Source organism: Mustelus asterias, chromosome 29 (genome assembly GCF_964213995.1).
Source record: "Mustelus asterias chromosome 29, sMusAst1.hap1.1, whole genome shotgun sequence".
In the NCBI taxonomy this organism is placed as follows: domain Eukaryota; kingdom Metazoa; phylum Chordata; class Chondrichthyes; order Carcharhiniformes; family Triakidae; genus Mustelus; species Mustelus asterias.
Window position 1 is genome coordinate 1838668 of NC_135829.1, and position 15753 is coordinate 1854420.

General features: G+C 44.8%; 1 protein-coding gene across 1 annotated transcript in view; it reads right to left on the reverse strand.

The window, feature by feature from the left end:
* The window catches only part of LOC144480459 (E3 ubiquitin-protein ligase ARIH1), a 68684-nt gene extending 64383 nt beyond the window's left edge, over positions 1 to 4301 (reverse strand). The window contains exon 1 of the mRNA XM_078199903.1: positions 3785 to 4301. Within this exon, the coding sequence (XP_078056029.1) occupies positions 3785 to 4075 (291 nt within the window). The 5' untranslated portion in view covers positions 4076 to 4301. The remainder of the gene's footprint in view (positions 1 to 3784) is intronic.
* Positions 4302 to 15753: the final 11452 nt, after the last annotated feature.

Here is a 15753-nt window from a genome sequence, read left to right on the forward strand (position 1 = left end):
TTTTGATCAGCCACTTGTTTTGGGTAGAAAATCTGAGGTCCCCTTCTTCTAATGAGATCAATGGAAACCTGTAACTTTTGGAGAAAGTGTCCAGGCTAAAAACTCCTCTCGAGCTTGCTGCACAGAGGAGTCACAATACTTTTACAAAGAATGTACATTACACAAGGAAATAAACACAAATAAGTCAAATTTCATATTATTTAGTTCACCCCTTCAAAATGCTCCTCAGTGACTAATCTGTAACCCCAGCACTGCACTAGGTCAAAACGCTCCCTCCAACCGCAGCCCAAGTTTAGAATGACAGAACCTGGAGATGTACTGTTGACATATTAAAGAAAACGCCATACTCCAACCAGCAGGTTGTGCTGAAATCCTAGTACATCATGCTAAGCCACTGCCTGAAATGTGAGAGCACTCAGCCTCACATTTGGTAATAGGACAATTCTGGGAAATCAATTTCCTCTTCTGCAGAAAAAGGGGAAGACTCTCTGGGCTTGCCACAGCACGCCAGATATTTGGCTATAAAATTGATTAGTCAGGGCCAATCCCCAAGTCACTTGCCCCAAGCTAACTTCTGAAAAATGCCACCATTTGATGCAGGAACTAGAATATGATGAGCAGAATTAAGCTGCACATATCTCAATATAAATCAAAGTCATGCAGTAATGCATATCAAGTTATGAATTTAACTGTTGAACTGAAAACTGTGCTCTCACAGAGCATTAAACTCAAAGGTCAGCCTTCCTGATAGTTCAATCAGGAAGACCAAGAGCGTAACTCAGCCAGCGATGGCCAGATTTGACCCTCAGGAGGGCAGCTGAAGTTCTGATGCCAGGTCAATTAAGTGTGCACATAAGCAATGTGGCACCTCTCCCTCCGTGGCCAGATATCCCTTTGGTATCCACCAAGAGCACAAGAATGGCCATTAGAATCCTACATGGATGTGCAACTGGCACATATGGAACTATATACCAGCAAGGACTGGTTCATTCCAGAAATGGGGAGCAAATTGGAGAGAGAGAGAGAGAAAGAAATCGACTTGTATTGAACTGGAGCCGGAGCTTCAAATTCTGGAAACGCATCCCTGGAGGCCAATTAAGCTTCTGCTCAAAATAGCAATTGCTTTTGTAAATAACTTGGGGAATTTGATTTTCATCACTCTAGAGGTTACTGGCTTCACTTCTAGTGGTTCTGGCATTGCCAACCAAAAATACACCCTCCCCCCCCACACCCTCACCCATGTACTGGGATCTCTATTGAAAGAAAGCAGCATAATTGAATTTTCTAATGGATCACCAAATCCTTCAGCTGAATGACACAAGTGGTCAACACTTCAAATGTCAGGTTCCAGTCACCGCTGGATGTTAGTTCCAAAAGGATACTTCCCCACGACAGTTCAGTATGTTGACTGGAATTCCAAAGGTTGCCCCAAGGTCAGCCCTGACAAATCAATGTGGACAAAGGATTTAAACAACGTTTCCATTCCTGATTGTTCAATAACCCCATGGACATGAATCTCCGGCAAAGAGTGGATCAGGCTCGTAGTAAATAATTCATCCACACTTGTTAACTTGGTCTTTGAGAGCTCACTAGGTTTGAAAATCTTTTGTTACTACAAATTTAGCAAATTAATGTTTCACATTACCCAATGAAAAACTTAAATATAGATTTGCTGAAAGGGCAGTGAAAGAGACCCATATTAATATAACTAACATGCTGAATCCCAGAAGGTTGGTGACCTTCAGTGTTGGCATTTAATCCAAGATCTATTACCAAGCACATCAATGATAACAAAAACTCCAAAGCACTTCAGGTCTTCAAAGATACATGGCCTGATTATTAAAACCTGGCCAGTTCTCATGAGGCAACCTGAATCTTTAAGAGGGAGGATGTGGCACCAATTAATGGGCCGCTTTGTTCTGGATGGTGTCAAGCTTCTTTATTGTTGTTGGAGCTGACTCATCCAAGCTAGTGGAGAGAGTATTCCATCACACTCCTGCCTTATAGATGGTGGACAGGCTTTGGGAGTCAGGGTGGTCAAATCACTCATCACAGAATACCCAGCCTCTAACATGTGTTACTAGCCACAGTATTCATGTTGCTGCTTCAGTTAAGTTTCTGGTCAATGGTGACCCTAGCATGTTATTGATGGGTGTCCCAAGATTCAAACATGGCTGCTATTTCTGCTTTTTCAGGTGATGAGGTACCATAACCTTGCAGAAAGTTTGTTTCCATCTGCTGGGAATACAGTCTGTGTTTATGGATTTTCAGTGTCAGGACCTGCAATAAGATCTTCATGCAGCCCAACCCTATTTTGCTTAGGTCCAAGAGTAGCTTATGTACAGGATTAAGTTCAGTATTTTGCCCATTAATTCCTACTATAATTCACTTTATCTTCTTCTCGGATTCATTTTTACTATGGTCATGGCATGTCATTTCTTTAAAAGGACAGCCATTGCAGATTGGCATCATGGTCCAAAGAATATCCTGCACTGACTCCAACTCAAATCATTCAATACTAACACTAGAATTCCCCCACTTTGTGAAGTGAAACATTTTAAAATGAGCATTGCCTCATTTTTCCCAACCATGGCTGTTGGATATAAATAAAATTAGAAAATGCTAAATAGAAATATTCAGGTGGTCAGGCAGCATCTCTGGAGAAAGAAACAGAGTTATGTTTCAGCTTGAAGACCTTTTGGTCAGAACTGGTTTCCAAAGCCACCGAGTCGAGGGATTAGGGAAACCTGGTTTAAACCTATTGGATTTAAGCAATTCAAATGTTGGGGCCAGCAGCATCACATGTTACACATCAATTTTGGTTAAACATCATTACAATGTCTATTTCAGGCAAACTCTCACTTTAATCTCTTCCACAACTAAGTCCAAACTCCCACATAAAGACTCAACTCAATGTTCCCATTCATCCATTTCCAAGTGTTGCAGACAGAGCGCTATAGGCTAGCTTGTGGTGTGATCACACCTTTGCCAATAGTTGCATGCAATGCTTTCAAGAACACAAAACTTGTGTCAAGTTGAACAATTCGATTTTCTTTTTTATTGAGACGGTTAGGTGAAGTGGCAAGGACAGCGCAGGAGACACCAAGGCAGAAAACTGCTGGCAAGAAGACAAGATAACTCGAAGCGCAGCAGCCAACTTGGTTATTACTAACATTAGTTGCTCAAGCCAAGTGATCCAAATATCAATTTCATCCAGTACAGTAAAACTGCAGTACAATCAAAAGGACAGGCAGAATAAAAACCTATGAACTTTAGCTAATAAATTAAAAACTACCCCCATTGAGGGGAATTGCCTGAACCAGGAATATTGAGCAGAAGAGGAAAACATGCAGCTGACTCTGTCCACATACCTGCAAACAATCAGGGGCTCAGGAAGATTTCATTGTGTTTCCCCAACACACAATGAGCACAGAATTCGTGTCAATATATTTGACAAAGCCTGGGATCAGACTGACCAAAAAAAAATAAGCAAACTGGCTGCCCTCCTGGCACTTAAACTCCCAATGAAGCCCAGAAAACCCTGATCAAAACTGGTCAGTCATACCAAGCCCCAGGGAGAAACCACTCACTCATTCTGCCCACACAGACTGGCTGACTGTCCTCCCCACATTCTGCCCCCGGCCTCTCAATCCGCTCTGCCCCCACCACAGCTCTGCCCCAGGCTACTTTATCCCCACACTGGAGTCCAGGCCTCATGTCTGAGGCCTGCTGCCTCAGGCTTTCAGCGGGTTTTCCTGCGGCGCCCTGGCCGGCTCGGCCTTACCTCGATGACCTCGTTGACCTCCCGGATGCACTCCACCATGTGCTGGACGATCTGCTCGGCGCTCAGCACCTCGTAGCGGTAATCCTCCTCCTCCTGCTCGGCGCCCAGGCCGCCCAGCCCGCCCAGGCCTCCCAGGCCGCCGCCTCCTCCTCCGCCAACCCCGTCGCCATCCTGCCCGGGCTCCAGGCCCGGCTCCTGCATCTCCACCTCGCCGATCTCGAAGTTATCCTCGGGCTCGCTCTCCTCGCTGTACTCATCCTCATCATACATGTAGCCCTCGTCCGAGTCCATGTTGTTGTGTGCGTGTGTGTAAGGGTTAGTGTGAGGGCTGGTGTGTGGGGGTTTGTGAGGACTGGTGTGTGGGGGTGTCCCTGCCTCAGGCTCCGCTCTCTCTCTCTCCCCCCAACCCCCTCCCCCCCGGGCAGCGTTACCGCAACAAAGGGACTGGGCCGCGCTCTCTCTCCCGGCGACACCCGCGCCACGGCCTGCGCCCACCCGCCAGAGCCGCGCCGTCACTTCCGCCCCTCCAGCGAGCCGCTTCCGCTACACAATTTGCCCCTCAGTGACATGGCGGGATTCCACTGCGCGCCTACCTCGGGCTCACCGCGCTCCCAAGCCCCGCCCCCACACGCAAGCCGCGCCCCCACATCCGCCTCCTCTTAAATAGCCCCTCCTCCCCCCTCGCTGCACGACCCGTTAGCCCCGCCCCTTCCAGCGTGCCCCCCCCTCAGCCCCGCCCTCCTCGCTGCACGACCCAGTAGCCTTGTCCTTTTAGCTCCGCCCCCTGACGCGCACCCCCTCAGCCCCGCCCCCTCAGCCCCGCCCACCTCGCTGCACGACCCGTTAGCCCGGTTCTTTTAGCCCCACACTCCCCCCTCAGTCCCGCCCTTTTCGCAGCACGACCCATTAGCCCCGCCCCCTCCACTCCCCTCCCCCCGCTGCCTTGCCTCCCCCTCCTCACCACCTCATGTCTATTTCCTCGACCCCCAACCGGCACGCTCACATGGCCCCGCCCCCTCACCCCCAGTCCCGCCCCTTCCCTCCCTCCCGCGCGCCCCGCCAAGCCCCGCCCCTGTTGTCGCTGACAGGTTGCAAGCTGGCGGAGTTTTCTCAGGGAGCGGCAGTTTTCCCGCTCAGTCTCCCGCGCCCCCACCGCTTTCAAACATCCGGTGTTATATCTCCTCAGGATTATCCACCTCACACACTGAGAGAGCTTTGCACAGCCCCTCACTGATTAATGCCCATCTTTCTGGGAGATATTGTCGGGGCAGACTCGCTGGGCCTTTTCTGGACTCTGGCGGGATTTTACGGCGTCGCTCCGGCGAGACCGGAAATTCTCGCCCGAACTCAACGGAGATTTCCGTTGTCGGAACCTCGCCCGTTCCGATTCCGTGGCGGGCGAGTTCTGGCCGATATAGGGTGGGATTTTCCGGTTTTAGGGCGAGCGCGCCGGAGAATCCCGCCCCAGGTCAATGCACCTTTGCGTGGCCCGCCCTCTAGGATGGTCGTGGCGGGCGGGACGGGAGAATTCCCCCGTCATGACTCTGAGTCTCTGCTGTGGGTCCCCTCAGCCCATGCCCTGATTCACACATTGAGCCATGGTCCAGGCTGGCCACAAACAGACACCCAGCAGCAGCCAACAACAACAACATGTCCAGTGCCCCCAGCCCTGTTCAGACCCAATCCCCAAGGAGCAGTTCCCCAACACTGGAAAGTACCATGAACAGAGAGAGCGAGGTAAGAAAATGGGTAGAGTAATAAGAGAAAGCAAGGAAAAGTGAGGCTTAACTGAGAAAATGAGCCATAAATAAATAAAGGCTGGGATATTTATGGAAAATTACAGATTGGTTTTCAAAACTGAGTTGTTTGGCATGAAAGAAGAGACAACTTCTTGGAACTGCTGCAATTACTATTTTCTCAACTGAGGGAACATGAAGTTTCTTCCATTCACACTTTTTAATGTTGTCTCACTGACTCTCAATCTTTAATCTCGCTTTTTTTTCTCCCAAACACTGTCTTGTTCTCTGATGTGCACAGTAATACACATTCATGCTGATACAATACACTCAAATTTCATACTTTTTCCTCCCACCCAGTCTCATTGTTTTGTGCTCAGCAACACTACCGACTAAACCTACTCTCAGTAATCTACCTGTTGCACCTGTCTGTTGAAGTATTCATAGGAATGACCAACGTACAGTCCTTGTGGAAACAAGTCCCGTCTTCACATTGAGGATATCCTCCATTGTGTTGTGTGCTCAATCAGATAGATTCAGAACAAACCTAGCAGACCAAAGCTTCAGCATGTTTTCAACAGCAGCAGAATTTTATCAAACCACAATCTGTAACCTCATGGCCCAGCATATTCCCCACTCTACCATTTCCATCAACTCTGGCTCAATGAGGAACGCAGGACAGCATGACAGGAGGCAGAACCAGGCATACCTGGGGAGTCGGTTTGCTCAGTTGGCTGAATGGCTGGGTCGTGATGCTCAGTGATGCCAACAGTGCTGGTTCAATTCCCGTACCAACTGAGGTTATTCATGAAGGCCCCCCTTCTCAACTTTGCCCCTCGCCTGAGGTGTGGTCATCCTCGGGTTAAAATCACCACCAGTCAGTTCTCCCCCTCCAAAGGAAGAGCAGCCTATGTTCATCTGGGACTGTGGCAACTTTACCTTTTACTTTACCAGTGTCAGCCTGGTGAAGCGCCAAAACTGGATTATCTATGGAAGCAGCATGTGATATACAGAGCTAAATGATCCCACAAGCGTTGGATCAGATCAAAGTTCTGCAGTCCTGCCACATCCAGTTGTGGATGGTGGTGAAGAATTCAAAAACACACTGGAGGAAGAGGAGGTATCTCCACAAATACTCCTCCTTTAATGATGGGGGAGCCCAGCACATCAATGCAAAAAAAGGCTGAAGCATTTGCAACTGTCTTCAATCAGAAGTATCAAGTGGATGATCCATCTCGATCCCCTCCAGAAGTCAGCATCACAGATACCAGTCTTCAGCCAATTCAGTTCGCTCCACAAGATATCAAGAAACGGATGAACGCACTGGATACTGCAAAATCTATGGACCCTCACGATATCCCAGCAGTAGCACTGAAAACCTGGGCTCCAAAACTAGCTACACCCCTAGTCAATCTGTTCCAGTACACTGACATTTATCTGGCAATGAGGAAATTGCACTGTCATGTCCCATCCACAAAAAGTAGCACAAATCCAATCCAGCCAATCACCACCCTATTAATGTACTCTTGATCATCAGTAAAGAGATGGAAGGAGTTGTTGTATGTTGGTTTTGACTGGTGAAAGAATAGTAGCAGAGACATAGATATGTCTGAACTGTAACTGTATTGGATGATCAGATCATCAGCAATTGCTCCAATAAAGTATAACAATGTAGTGACTTGTTCCGCATCGGATTTACTTAATCCAGACGCAATTTTCAATCTTAAATATAACCTCCTCCATAATACCAAAGTCTGTGTCTGATCTGCCCCTTCCATGTGTCCTGGTTGGTCTGGCAAAGTGAATTTAAAATCCATAGTTGTTTTAAGCTCTTAGGAGGTTTGTTTGGATTTTGAAAATTTCTTGTCACATGAATGGAGTTTCCCCATGCTGCTCAGGCTTTTCCTGATACCCACTGACCCTCTTTTGAAAATCGTTCCTAAACTTTGCAGACTTTGAAACTGATCAATGGTTTCATTAAGGCTAGTTCACTGCACACCTTTCTTTGGGGAATCAGTAAGAAGTCTCACAACACCAGGTTTAAGTCCAACAGATTTATTTGGAATCACAAGCTTTCAGAGCACTGCTCCTTCCTCAGGTGAATGAGTCAACTGATGAAGGAGCAGCGTTCCGAAAGCTTGTGATTCCAAATAAACCTGTTGGACTTTCACCTGGTGTTGTGAGACCTCTTACTGTGCCCACCCCAGTCCAGCACCCGCGTCTCCACATTTTGGGGAATCATTTTGAGAAGTAAATTATTTTCTCTCCCAATTGCTGCCTCGTGGTTGCCACGTGTAATGGCACCAACCTCAGACCTAGGCTGTGGGGTGTATCCAAATCCTTGCTCGGTAAAATTGACTTTCTCCCTGTGCTGCTTGCTTACTGTGCCATAATTTTGATGCATATCAACCTGTTTCAAGGTTTACTCACTCTTCCTTGATTATCACCAGGCTTTTAGACTCTGCTGTTGAAGTGGAATTTTTCCCAGTGTCCTATGATGTGATTAATAGAAAGCTAAACAATTGATTTCTTCTCTGCCACTCAGCCTCCTTCTATGACGCCCTTTTGGTAACTGTCTTACCGTTTTGGTGCCTTTTTTCTGGTCAGACTTCCACACTTTTTTAAAGTTGATTTTCGGAAATTTCAGGGTCATTCACTGCTGCCACTATATTTTATATTGGTTGTGACTAGCTGAGGAACAGTAGCAGAGACATAGGTATGTCTGAACAATAACTGTTTATTGGATGAACATACCTTTTTAAAAAAAGTTTATTTATTATTGTCACAAGTAGGCTGTAATGAAGTTACTGTGAAAATCCCCTAGTCGCCACACTCCTGTTTGGGTACACTGAGGGAGAATTTAACATGGCCAATCGACCTTGCCTCTCACTTTCCTCCTCTGAAACACTCCTTAAAATTTACTTCAGCCAATCTTTTGGTCATCTGTCCTAATATCTCCTTTGGAGTGTGGGAGGAAACCGGAGCACCCGGAGGAAACCTACGCAGACACGGGGGGAATGTGCAAACTCCACACAGACAATGACCCAAACCGGGAGTTGAACGTGGGTCCTTGGTCCTGTGAGGCAGCAGTGCTAACCACTATGCCACCATGCCACTCGTACTGATATACAAGACTAGGTATTATTCAATCTGAGCCACCAGCATTCTCTTTCTAGACTCCTAGTCATGTATTTTCATCTGTTTCCTCAGTCCCACACACTAATACTTTCAACCCTGAACACCCTAAAACTCCAGGAGTACTATCATGTGTCACGCTAGACAGCAACAACCTGCTCACCAGTGTCCATTTTGCATTTGTCCAGGGCCACTCCTAGTCTGGCAACACATCAATTTTAAAATATTCATTCTTGTTTTCAAAACACTCCCTGGCTTCATCCATCTTTTCTCTAACCTCTGCTGATCCTACAACCTCCAACATCTCTGCGCTCATCCAGTTTAGGTCTTATGAACATCCTTGATTTTAATTGCTGCATCATTGGCACTTCTGCTGTCCAAAGCCACAAACTCGAGAGTTCATGCTCTAAACCTCTTTGCCTCTCCACCTCACTTTCCTCCTCTGACACGCTCCTTAGGGCGGGCATGCCGGTGGCACAGTGGTTAGCACTGCTGCTTCACAGCGCCAGGGACCCAGGTTCGATTCCCGGCCTCGGGTCACTGTCTGTGTGGAGTTTGCGCGTTCTCCCCGTGTTTCCTCTGGGTGCTCCGGTTTCCACCCACATTCTGAAAGATGTGCTGGTTAGGTACATTGAATCGAACAGGCGCCGGACTGTGGCGATTAGGGGATTTTCACAGTAACTTCATTGCAGTGTTAATGTAAGCCTTACTTGTGACTAATAAATAAATAAACTTTACTTTAAAATTTACTTCAGCCAATCTTTTGGTCACCTGTGGCATGTCTCTTGTGGGATGGTGACAAGTTTAATTTGATAACACCACTGTGAAGTGTACTGGGACATTGACTTCATTAAAGACACTAAATAAATTCAGTTTATTATTGGATTTGTGAATTTGCAGTTTTCCTGGCTGGGCAATAACCTGAATTATTTTCAATTGAACTGCTGTCTACACATATTCAGATGTTGCCCTCATAAAGACACAGAACAAAGGAAAGATACAAAGTTGTAGGCAATGAAGAAAGAAAGAGAAATAAAACAAACGCATAAAAGGAAGCCGAGATTAAAGATATAGAAATGTAGAATCTTACACCACAGAAAATGGCCTTGGCCCACCTTCATGCTAGCTTCCTAAAAGAGTTATACTTAGTCTAACCGCTGACCATTTCCCCATATCCCTTTGAAATACTGCATTTCCTTTTTAAAAATACTGTGAATCGTGGGAATTACTATGAACATTGAATTGGGAAGGCAAATGCAATCTTGGCCTTTATTTCAAAGGGAATGGAGTATAAAAATAGGGAAATATTGCTAAAACTATACAAGGCATCAGTTAGACCACACCTGGAATACTGTCAACAGTTTTGATTCCCTTATCTGAGGAAAGATTTACTGGCATTAGAGACAGTCCAGAGAAGATTCACTCTGGATCCCGGGTGTAGAGGAATTTTCTTATGAGGAGAGCCTGGGTAGGTTGGGCCTGTACTCATTGAAGTTTAGAAGAATGAGAGGTGACCTTATTGAGACAAATAGGATTCCCAGGGGGCTTGACAGGGTAGATGCTGAGAGGATGTTTCCTCTTGTGGTAGAGTTTTGGAGCAGAGGGCATAATCTCAGAATAAGGGGTTGCCCATTTAAAACAGAAGCGAGAGTTGTTAAGTATGTTCAAGATTTTTAATCAGGAAGGGAATCGAGGGTTATGAGGATAAGGTGGGAAAGTGGAGTTGAGGATTATCGCATCAGATCAGTCATGATCTCATTGAGTGGCAGTGCAGACTTGGTGGGCCGAATGGCCTACTGCTACTACATCTTACTGTTCGCAGAACTCAGAAATATGAGCCTACAGGAGTCATTAGAACTTTATAAAATGACCATATGACACACAATTGGCAGATGGAGTTTAATTTAGACAAATGCGGGGTGATGCATTTTTGTAGATTGAAGCAGGGCAGGATTTACTCAGTTAATGGTAGGGCGTTGGGGAGAGTTACAGAACAAAGAGATCTAGGGATACATGTTCATAGCTCCTTGAAAGTGGAGTCACAGGTGGACAGAGTGGTGAAGAAGGCATTCGGCACGCTTGGTTTTATCGGTCAGAACATTGAATACAGGAGTTGGGACGTCTTGTTAAAGTTGTACAAGACATTGGTAAGGCCACACTTGGAATACTGTGTGCAGTTCTGGTCACCCGATATAGAAAGGATATTATTAAACTAGAAAGAGTGCAGAAAAGATTTACTAGGATGCTACCGGGACTTGATGGTTTGAGTTATAAGGAGAGGCTGGATAGACTGGGACTTTTTTCTCTGGAGGGTAGAAGGCTGAGGGGTGATCTTATAGAGGTCTATAAAATAATGAGGGGCACAGATCAGCTAGATAGTCAATATCTTTTCCCAAAGATAGGGGAGTCTAAAACTAGAGGGCATAGGTTTAAGGTGAGAGGGGAGAGATACAAAAGAGTCCAGAGGGGCAATTTTTTCACACAGAGGGTGGTGAGTGTCTGGAACAAGCTGCCAAAGGTAGTAGTAGAGGCGGGTACAATTTTGTCTTTTAAAACGCATTTAGAAAGTTACATGGGTAAGATGGGTACAGAGGGTTATGGGCCAAATGCGGGCAATTGGGATTAGCTTAGGGATTTTTAAAAAAAGGGCGGCATGGACAAGTTGGGCTGAAGGGCCTGTTTCCATGCTGTAAACCTCTATGACTCTAATTCAGGAATAGATGAAAACACTACTAGCCCTTCGGAACTCAGTTCATTCCACAAGAGCACAAGGAAACAAGTGTAGACCATGGAGCCCATCAAGCCTGCTCTGCCATGCAATATGATTATGATTGATCCTGGGCTTCAACTGCACTTCCTGTACATTGTTCGAAAGAAAGGTCATCGACCTAAATCATTAATTATTATTTTCTCTCCACAGATACTGCCAGACTTGCTGAGTATTTTCAGCATTTTCTGTTTGTATTTCCGATTTCTAATATTCACAGTATGTTGTACAAATATTTGAGCTTAGAATTCGAACAAATTGGAAATTCGGTCACTCAATGTTTAACTTGGTTAGGAATAAGAAAGGGTATGTTTGGAATATACACATGGGAAAGCAGTACTTGGCCACCATTCTCTCAGAATCTAAACTAAATAACATTAACATCAAAGCACTAATAAATAGATTAATTTTGGCACGGTGGTGATCAGGATAGGCACAGTGGTTGTCACTGCTGCCTCACAGCGCCAGGAACCCGGGTTCAATTCCCGGCTTGGATCACTGTCTGTGCGGAGGCTGCACATTCTCCCCGTGTCTGCGTGGGTTTCCTCCGGGTGCTCCGGTTTCCTCCCACACTCCAAAGATGTGTGGGTTAGGTGGATTAGCCGTGCTAAATTGCCCCTTAGTGTCAGGGGGAACTACCTAGGGTAAAATGCATGGGGTTATGGGGATTGGGCCTGGGTGGGGTTGTGGTCAGTGCAGACTCGATGGGCCAAATGGCCTCCTTCTGCACTATAATTCTATGAATTTCTATTGCATGTTCAGTCTCCACTTTTTAATTAAAATATCTTTTATGAGAAAAACACCCAATTTACGGGTGGACACACAAACATGTTTAACTAAAAAGGTTAAAGATAGTATCAAACATTAAAAACAACATATAATTGTGCAAAATTGAGTGGCAGGTCAGAAGATTGGATAGGATATAAAAAAAAGCAAAGAACAATTAAAATATTTACAAGGAGCAAAAAATTAGAGTAGGAAAGAAATCTAGCTCGATATATAAAGACAGATTAGTAAGAATTTCTGTAGATAGTTAAAAAAAGAAGGGTTAAAGTGAGCAGTGGTCCTATAGAAAGTGAGTCTGGGAAGTTAATGGAAAATAAGACAATGGCAGATGAATTGAACAGGTATTTTGCATCAGTCTTCATTATAGAGTCTACAAGTAACATCCCAGAAATAGCTGCAGATCAGGAAATGGAAGGAAGGGAGGAACTCAAGAAAATTATAATCACCAGGGAAGTAGTACTTAGCAAATTGTTGTTAAAAAGTCTCTGATGTGATGTTTGCAGGATTGACTTCAGGAGGCTGTGAAAGTTCAGTGACCCCTGGTTTTTTGAACTCTCTGCCAAGGAAAACAGGTTTCTCCTGTCTACTCCATCTCTACCCCTCACAATTTTATACACCTCAATCACGTCCCCTTCTCTGTTCCAAGGAAAACAAATCCAGCCTCTCCAATCCTCTGCGAAGCTACAATTCCCCAGCCCTGGTAACATTCGAGTAAATCTTCTCTGTACCCTCTCTCCGGAGCAATTACATCCTTCCTGTAATGTGGTGACCAGAACTGCACACAATACTCCAGTTGTGGTCTCACTAGTGTCTTACAAAGTTTCATTGTTATATCCCCACTTTTGTATTCTATACATCTGTCAATGAAGGAGAACAGAACATTCTGTATGTCTTCTTTACAACCTTATCTATCTGTATTGCTACTTTAGGGACCTGTGCACTTGCATGCCAAGATCTCGCACATCATCTACCCCTCTCAGTATATTCCCTTTTATTGTGTATTCCCTTTTATTGTTTGACCTTCCTAAATGCATTACTGCATTACATTCATCAGAGTTGAACTCCATCTGTCACTTTCCTGCCCATTCCACCAACCTATCTATATAATTTTGGAGCTTACAGCTATCCTCGACACTATCCACTACAAGGCCAATTTTTGTGTCATCTGCAAATTTCCCAATCGTGCCCCCCACGTTCAAGTCCAAATCTTTAATATAAAACAAACAGCACGGATCCCAATACCAAATCTTGTGGAACACCGCTTGAAACAGCTTTCCATTCACAAGGACAGCCATCAACCACAACTCTTTATTTCCTGTTATTAAGCCAACTTTGGGTCCAATTCGTCACATTACCCCGTATCCCATGGGCTGTCATGTGGGACCTTGTCAATTGCCTTACTAAAATCCACAACATCCACTACACTACCCTCATCAATCCTCATTGTCACTTCCTCAAAGAATTCAGTCAAATTTGTCAGGCATGACCTTTGTGGCATAGACCTTGAACCAGGGTTTACTCCTGAAGCCTTGCCTTGAAGCACTCTGTCCATTACCTCAGAAAGTATTGGATCATTTTGGGCATGCTTCCTCAATTGTCCTGCGGCTAGAGGAGTATTATCTACCTGCTCAAAGTAGAAAATGTTTTCACACAAACTACTTATCGATGAACTATTTGGTAAGGTTAGTCGTTAGTTCTGCGCTACCATGACAGCTTGACTAACAATACTTGACAGTATACATGTGTGCTGACAACAACAATGCACTTCTCTGCATCCTGCTGCCCGTCAGTGATGGAATCCTGGTATGTGGTCCAGAATTGTCGTTAATGGATGATGGTCTGTCAATAATATGAATTTTCTCTCGTACAGGAATTGATACAATTTTTTTTGTCCTAAAGATAATTCCCTTAAGGCTTCTTTCTCTCTGCACGTAATTGCGTTTGGCTTTACTCAATGTCCTGGAGCAAAGGTTGTCGGTTTCTCTTCACCTGAAGGCATAATGTGGGATACCACTGCCCCAACACCGTAGGATGATGCGTCACACTCTTAACTGCAGGTTTGGATCAAAATATGTCAGGACTTCTGACTTGAGCAGTACTTCCTTGGTTTGTACATTGATCCACCCACTTCCACTTTTCATTTTGATGCAGTAATTATGCAAAGGCTTTAAAATAGTCTCAAAATTGGGGACAAACCTTCTATAGAGTAAGCATAAGAAAGATCAAAGTTGATTAACATTCTGAGGTGCGGATGCCTTGGTAATAGCTTTGACTTTCGAAGGCGACTTATGCAGTCCCTTGGCATTGATGACATGATCCAGATATTCAATCGAAGATTGGAAAAATTTGCAATTGTCCTTTCAGGCTCTTAAACCATAATCTTCTAATCTTTGCAATGTGTCATCCAGGTTGTGGGGATGTTCTTTCTCGTCCTTCCTATAAACAGATGTCATCTAGGTAACACTGGACTCAGTTTAACCCGCTTAAGATTTGGGCCGTTGCTCATTGGAAAAATGCCAGAACTGAAGTGATGCCAAATGAAGTGTATCAAAATAACCCTTTGTGTGTGTCACAATCGTTAGGAACTGTTGTGATTCCTGATTCATTCGTAGATATGCTCGACTGAGGTCAATCTTATTGAAGTGTTGGCCTCCAGCCAACCCTGTGAACAGGTCATCAATCAAGGGTACAGAGTATTGTTCCGCACAAAATACAGGATGGATAGTTACTTTGAAGTCACCACAAATCTAGATCTGTCTTTTTTTAATACTGGTATAATCGGTGTAGCTCATTCACTAAAGTTAACAGTTTTTAGGACTTCTATCTTAACCAGTCATTCTACTTCCGCCTCTACTTTCTGTCTCATTGCATAAGGCACTGACCTTGTCTTTAAGCATTTTGCCTGACTCTCTGATCTTTGATCTTCAACTTTACTGAGATGTCCTTCATACTTCCTAGTTCACCATTGAAAACAACAGCTTGCTTCTTCAGGATTTTAGTGAGGTCTGATTTGGAATCAAAAGAGAAAATGCTGGAAAATCTCAGCAGGTCTGGCAGCATCTGTAAGGAGAGAAAAGAGCTGAAGTTTCAAGTCCAGACGACCCTTTGTCAAAGCTAAAAGGCATAATAGAATCTGTCATTAGGTTTACTTCGGCCCAATTTAACAGGATCTTTTCCAACCAAGTTCTTTCCATTAGTGCTAGATAATTTCTTTGGACTATGTGCAAGGACAGATCTGCTGTCTGTCCATTTAGTTTTACTGCTACGTCATTACGGCCCCTCAATGGAACCATTTCTCCATTGTAATTTTTTAACACTATTTTCGAGGGTTTCAGAGAGATATGCCAGAGCTTTTCTTTCACAATGTCTGGCACCAGTGAGATTGTCCACCTTCATTTTTACCGGCTGAGTAATGGAGTGACCTGGTATCATCAGCAATAACTGGTACATTTAAAGACAATTCATCTTAGGACTCAGTTGAATCTCTCCTCTCATCCTTGCTGTACTACATGGACACTCTTTCCTTCGTTCTGTTTGCCAGTTGT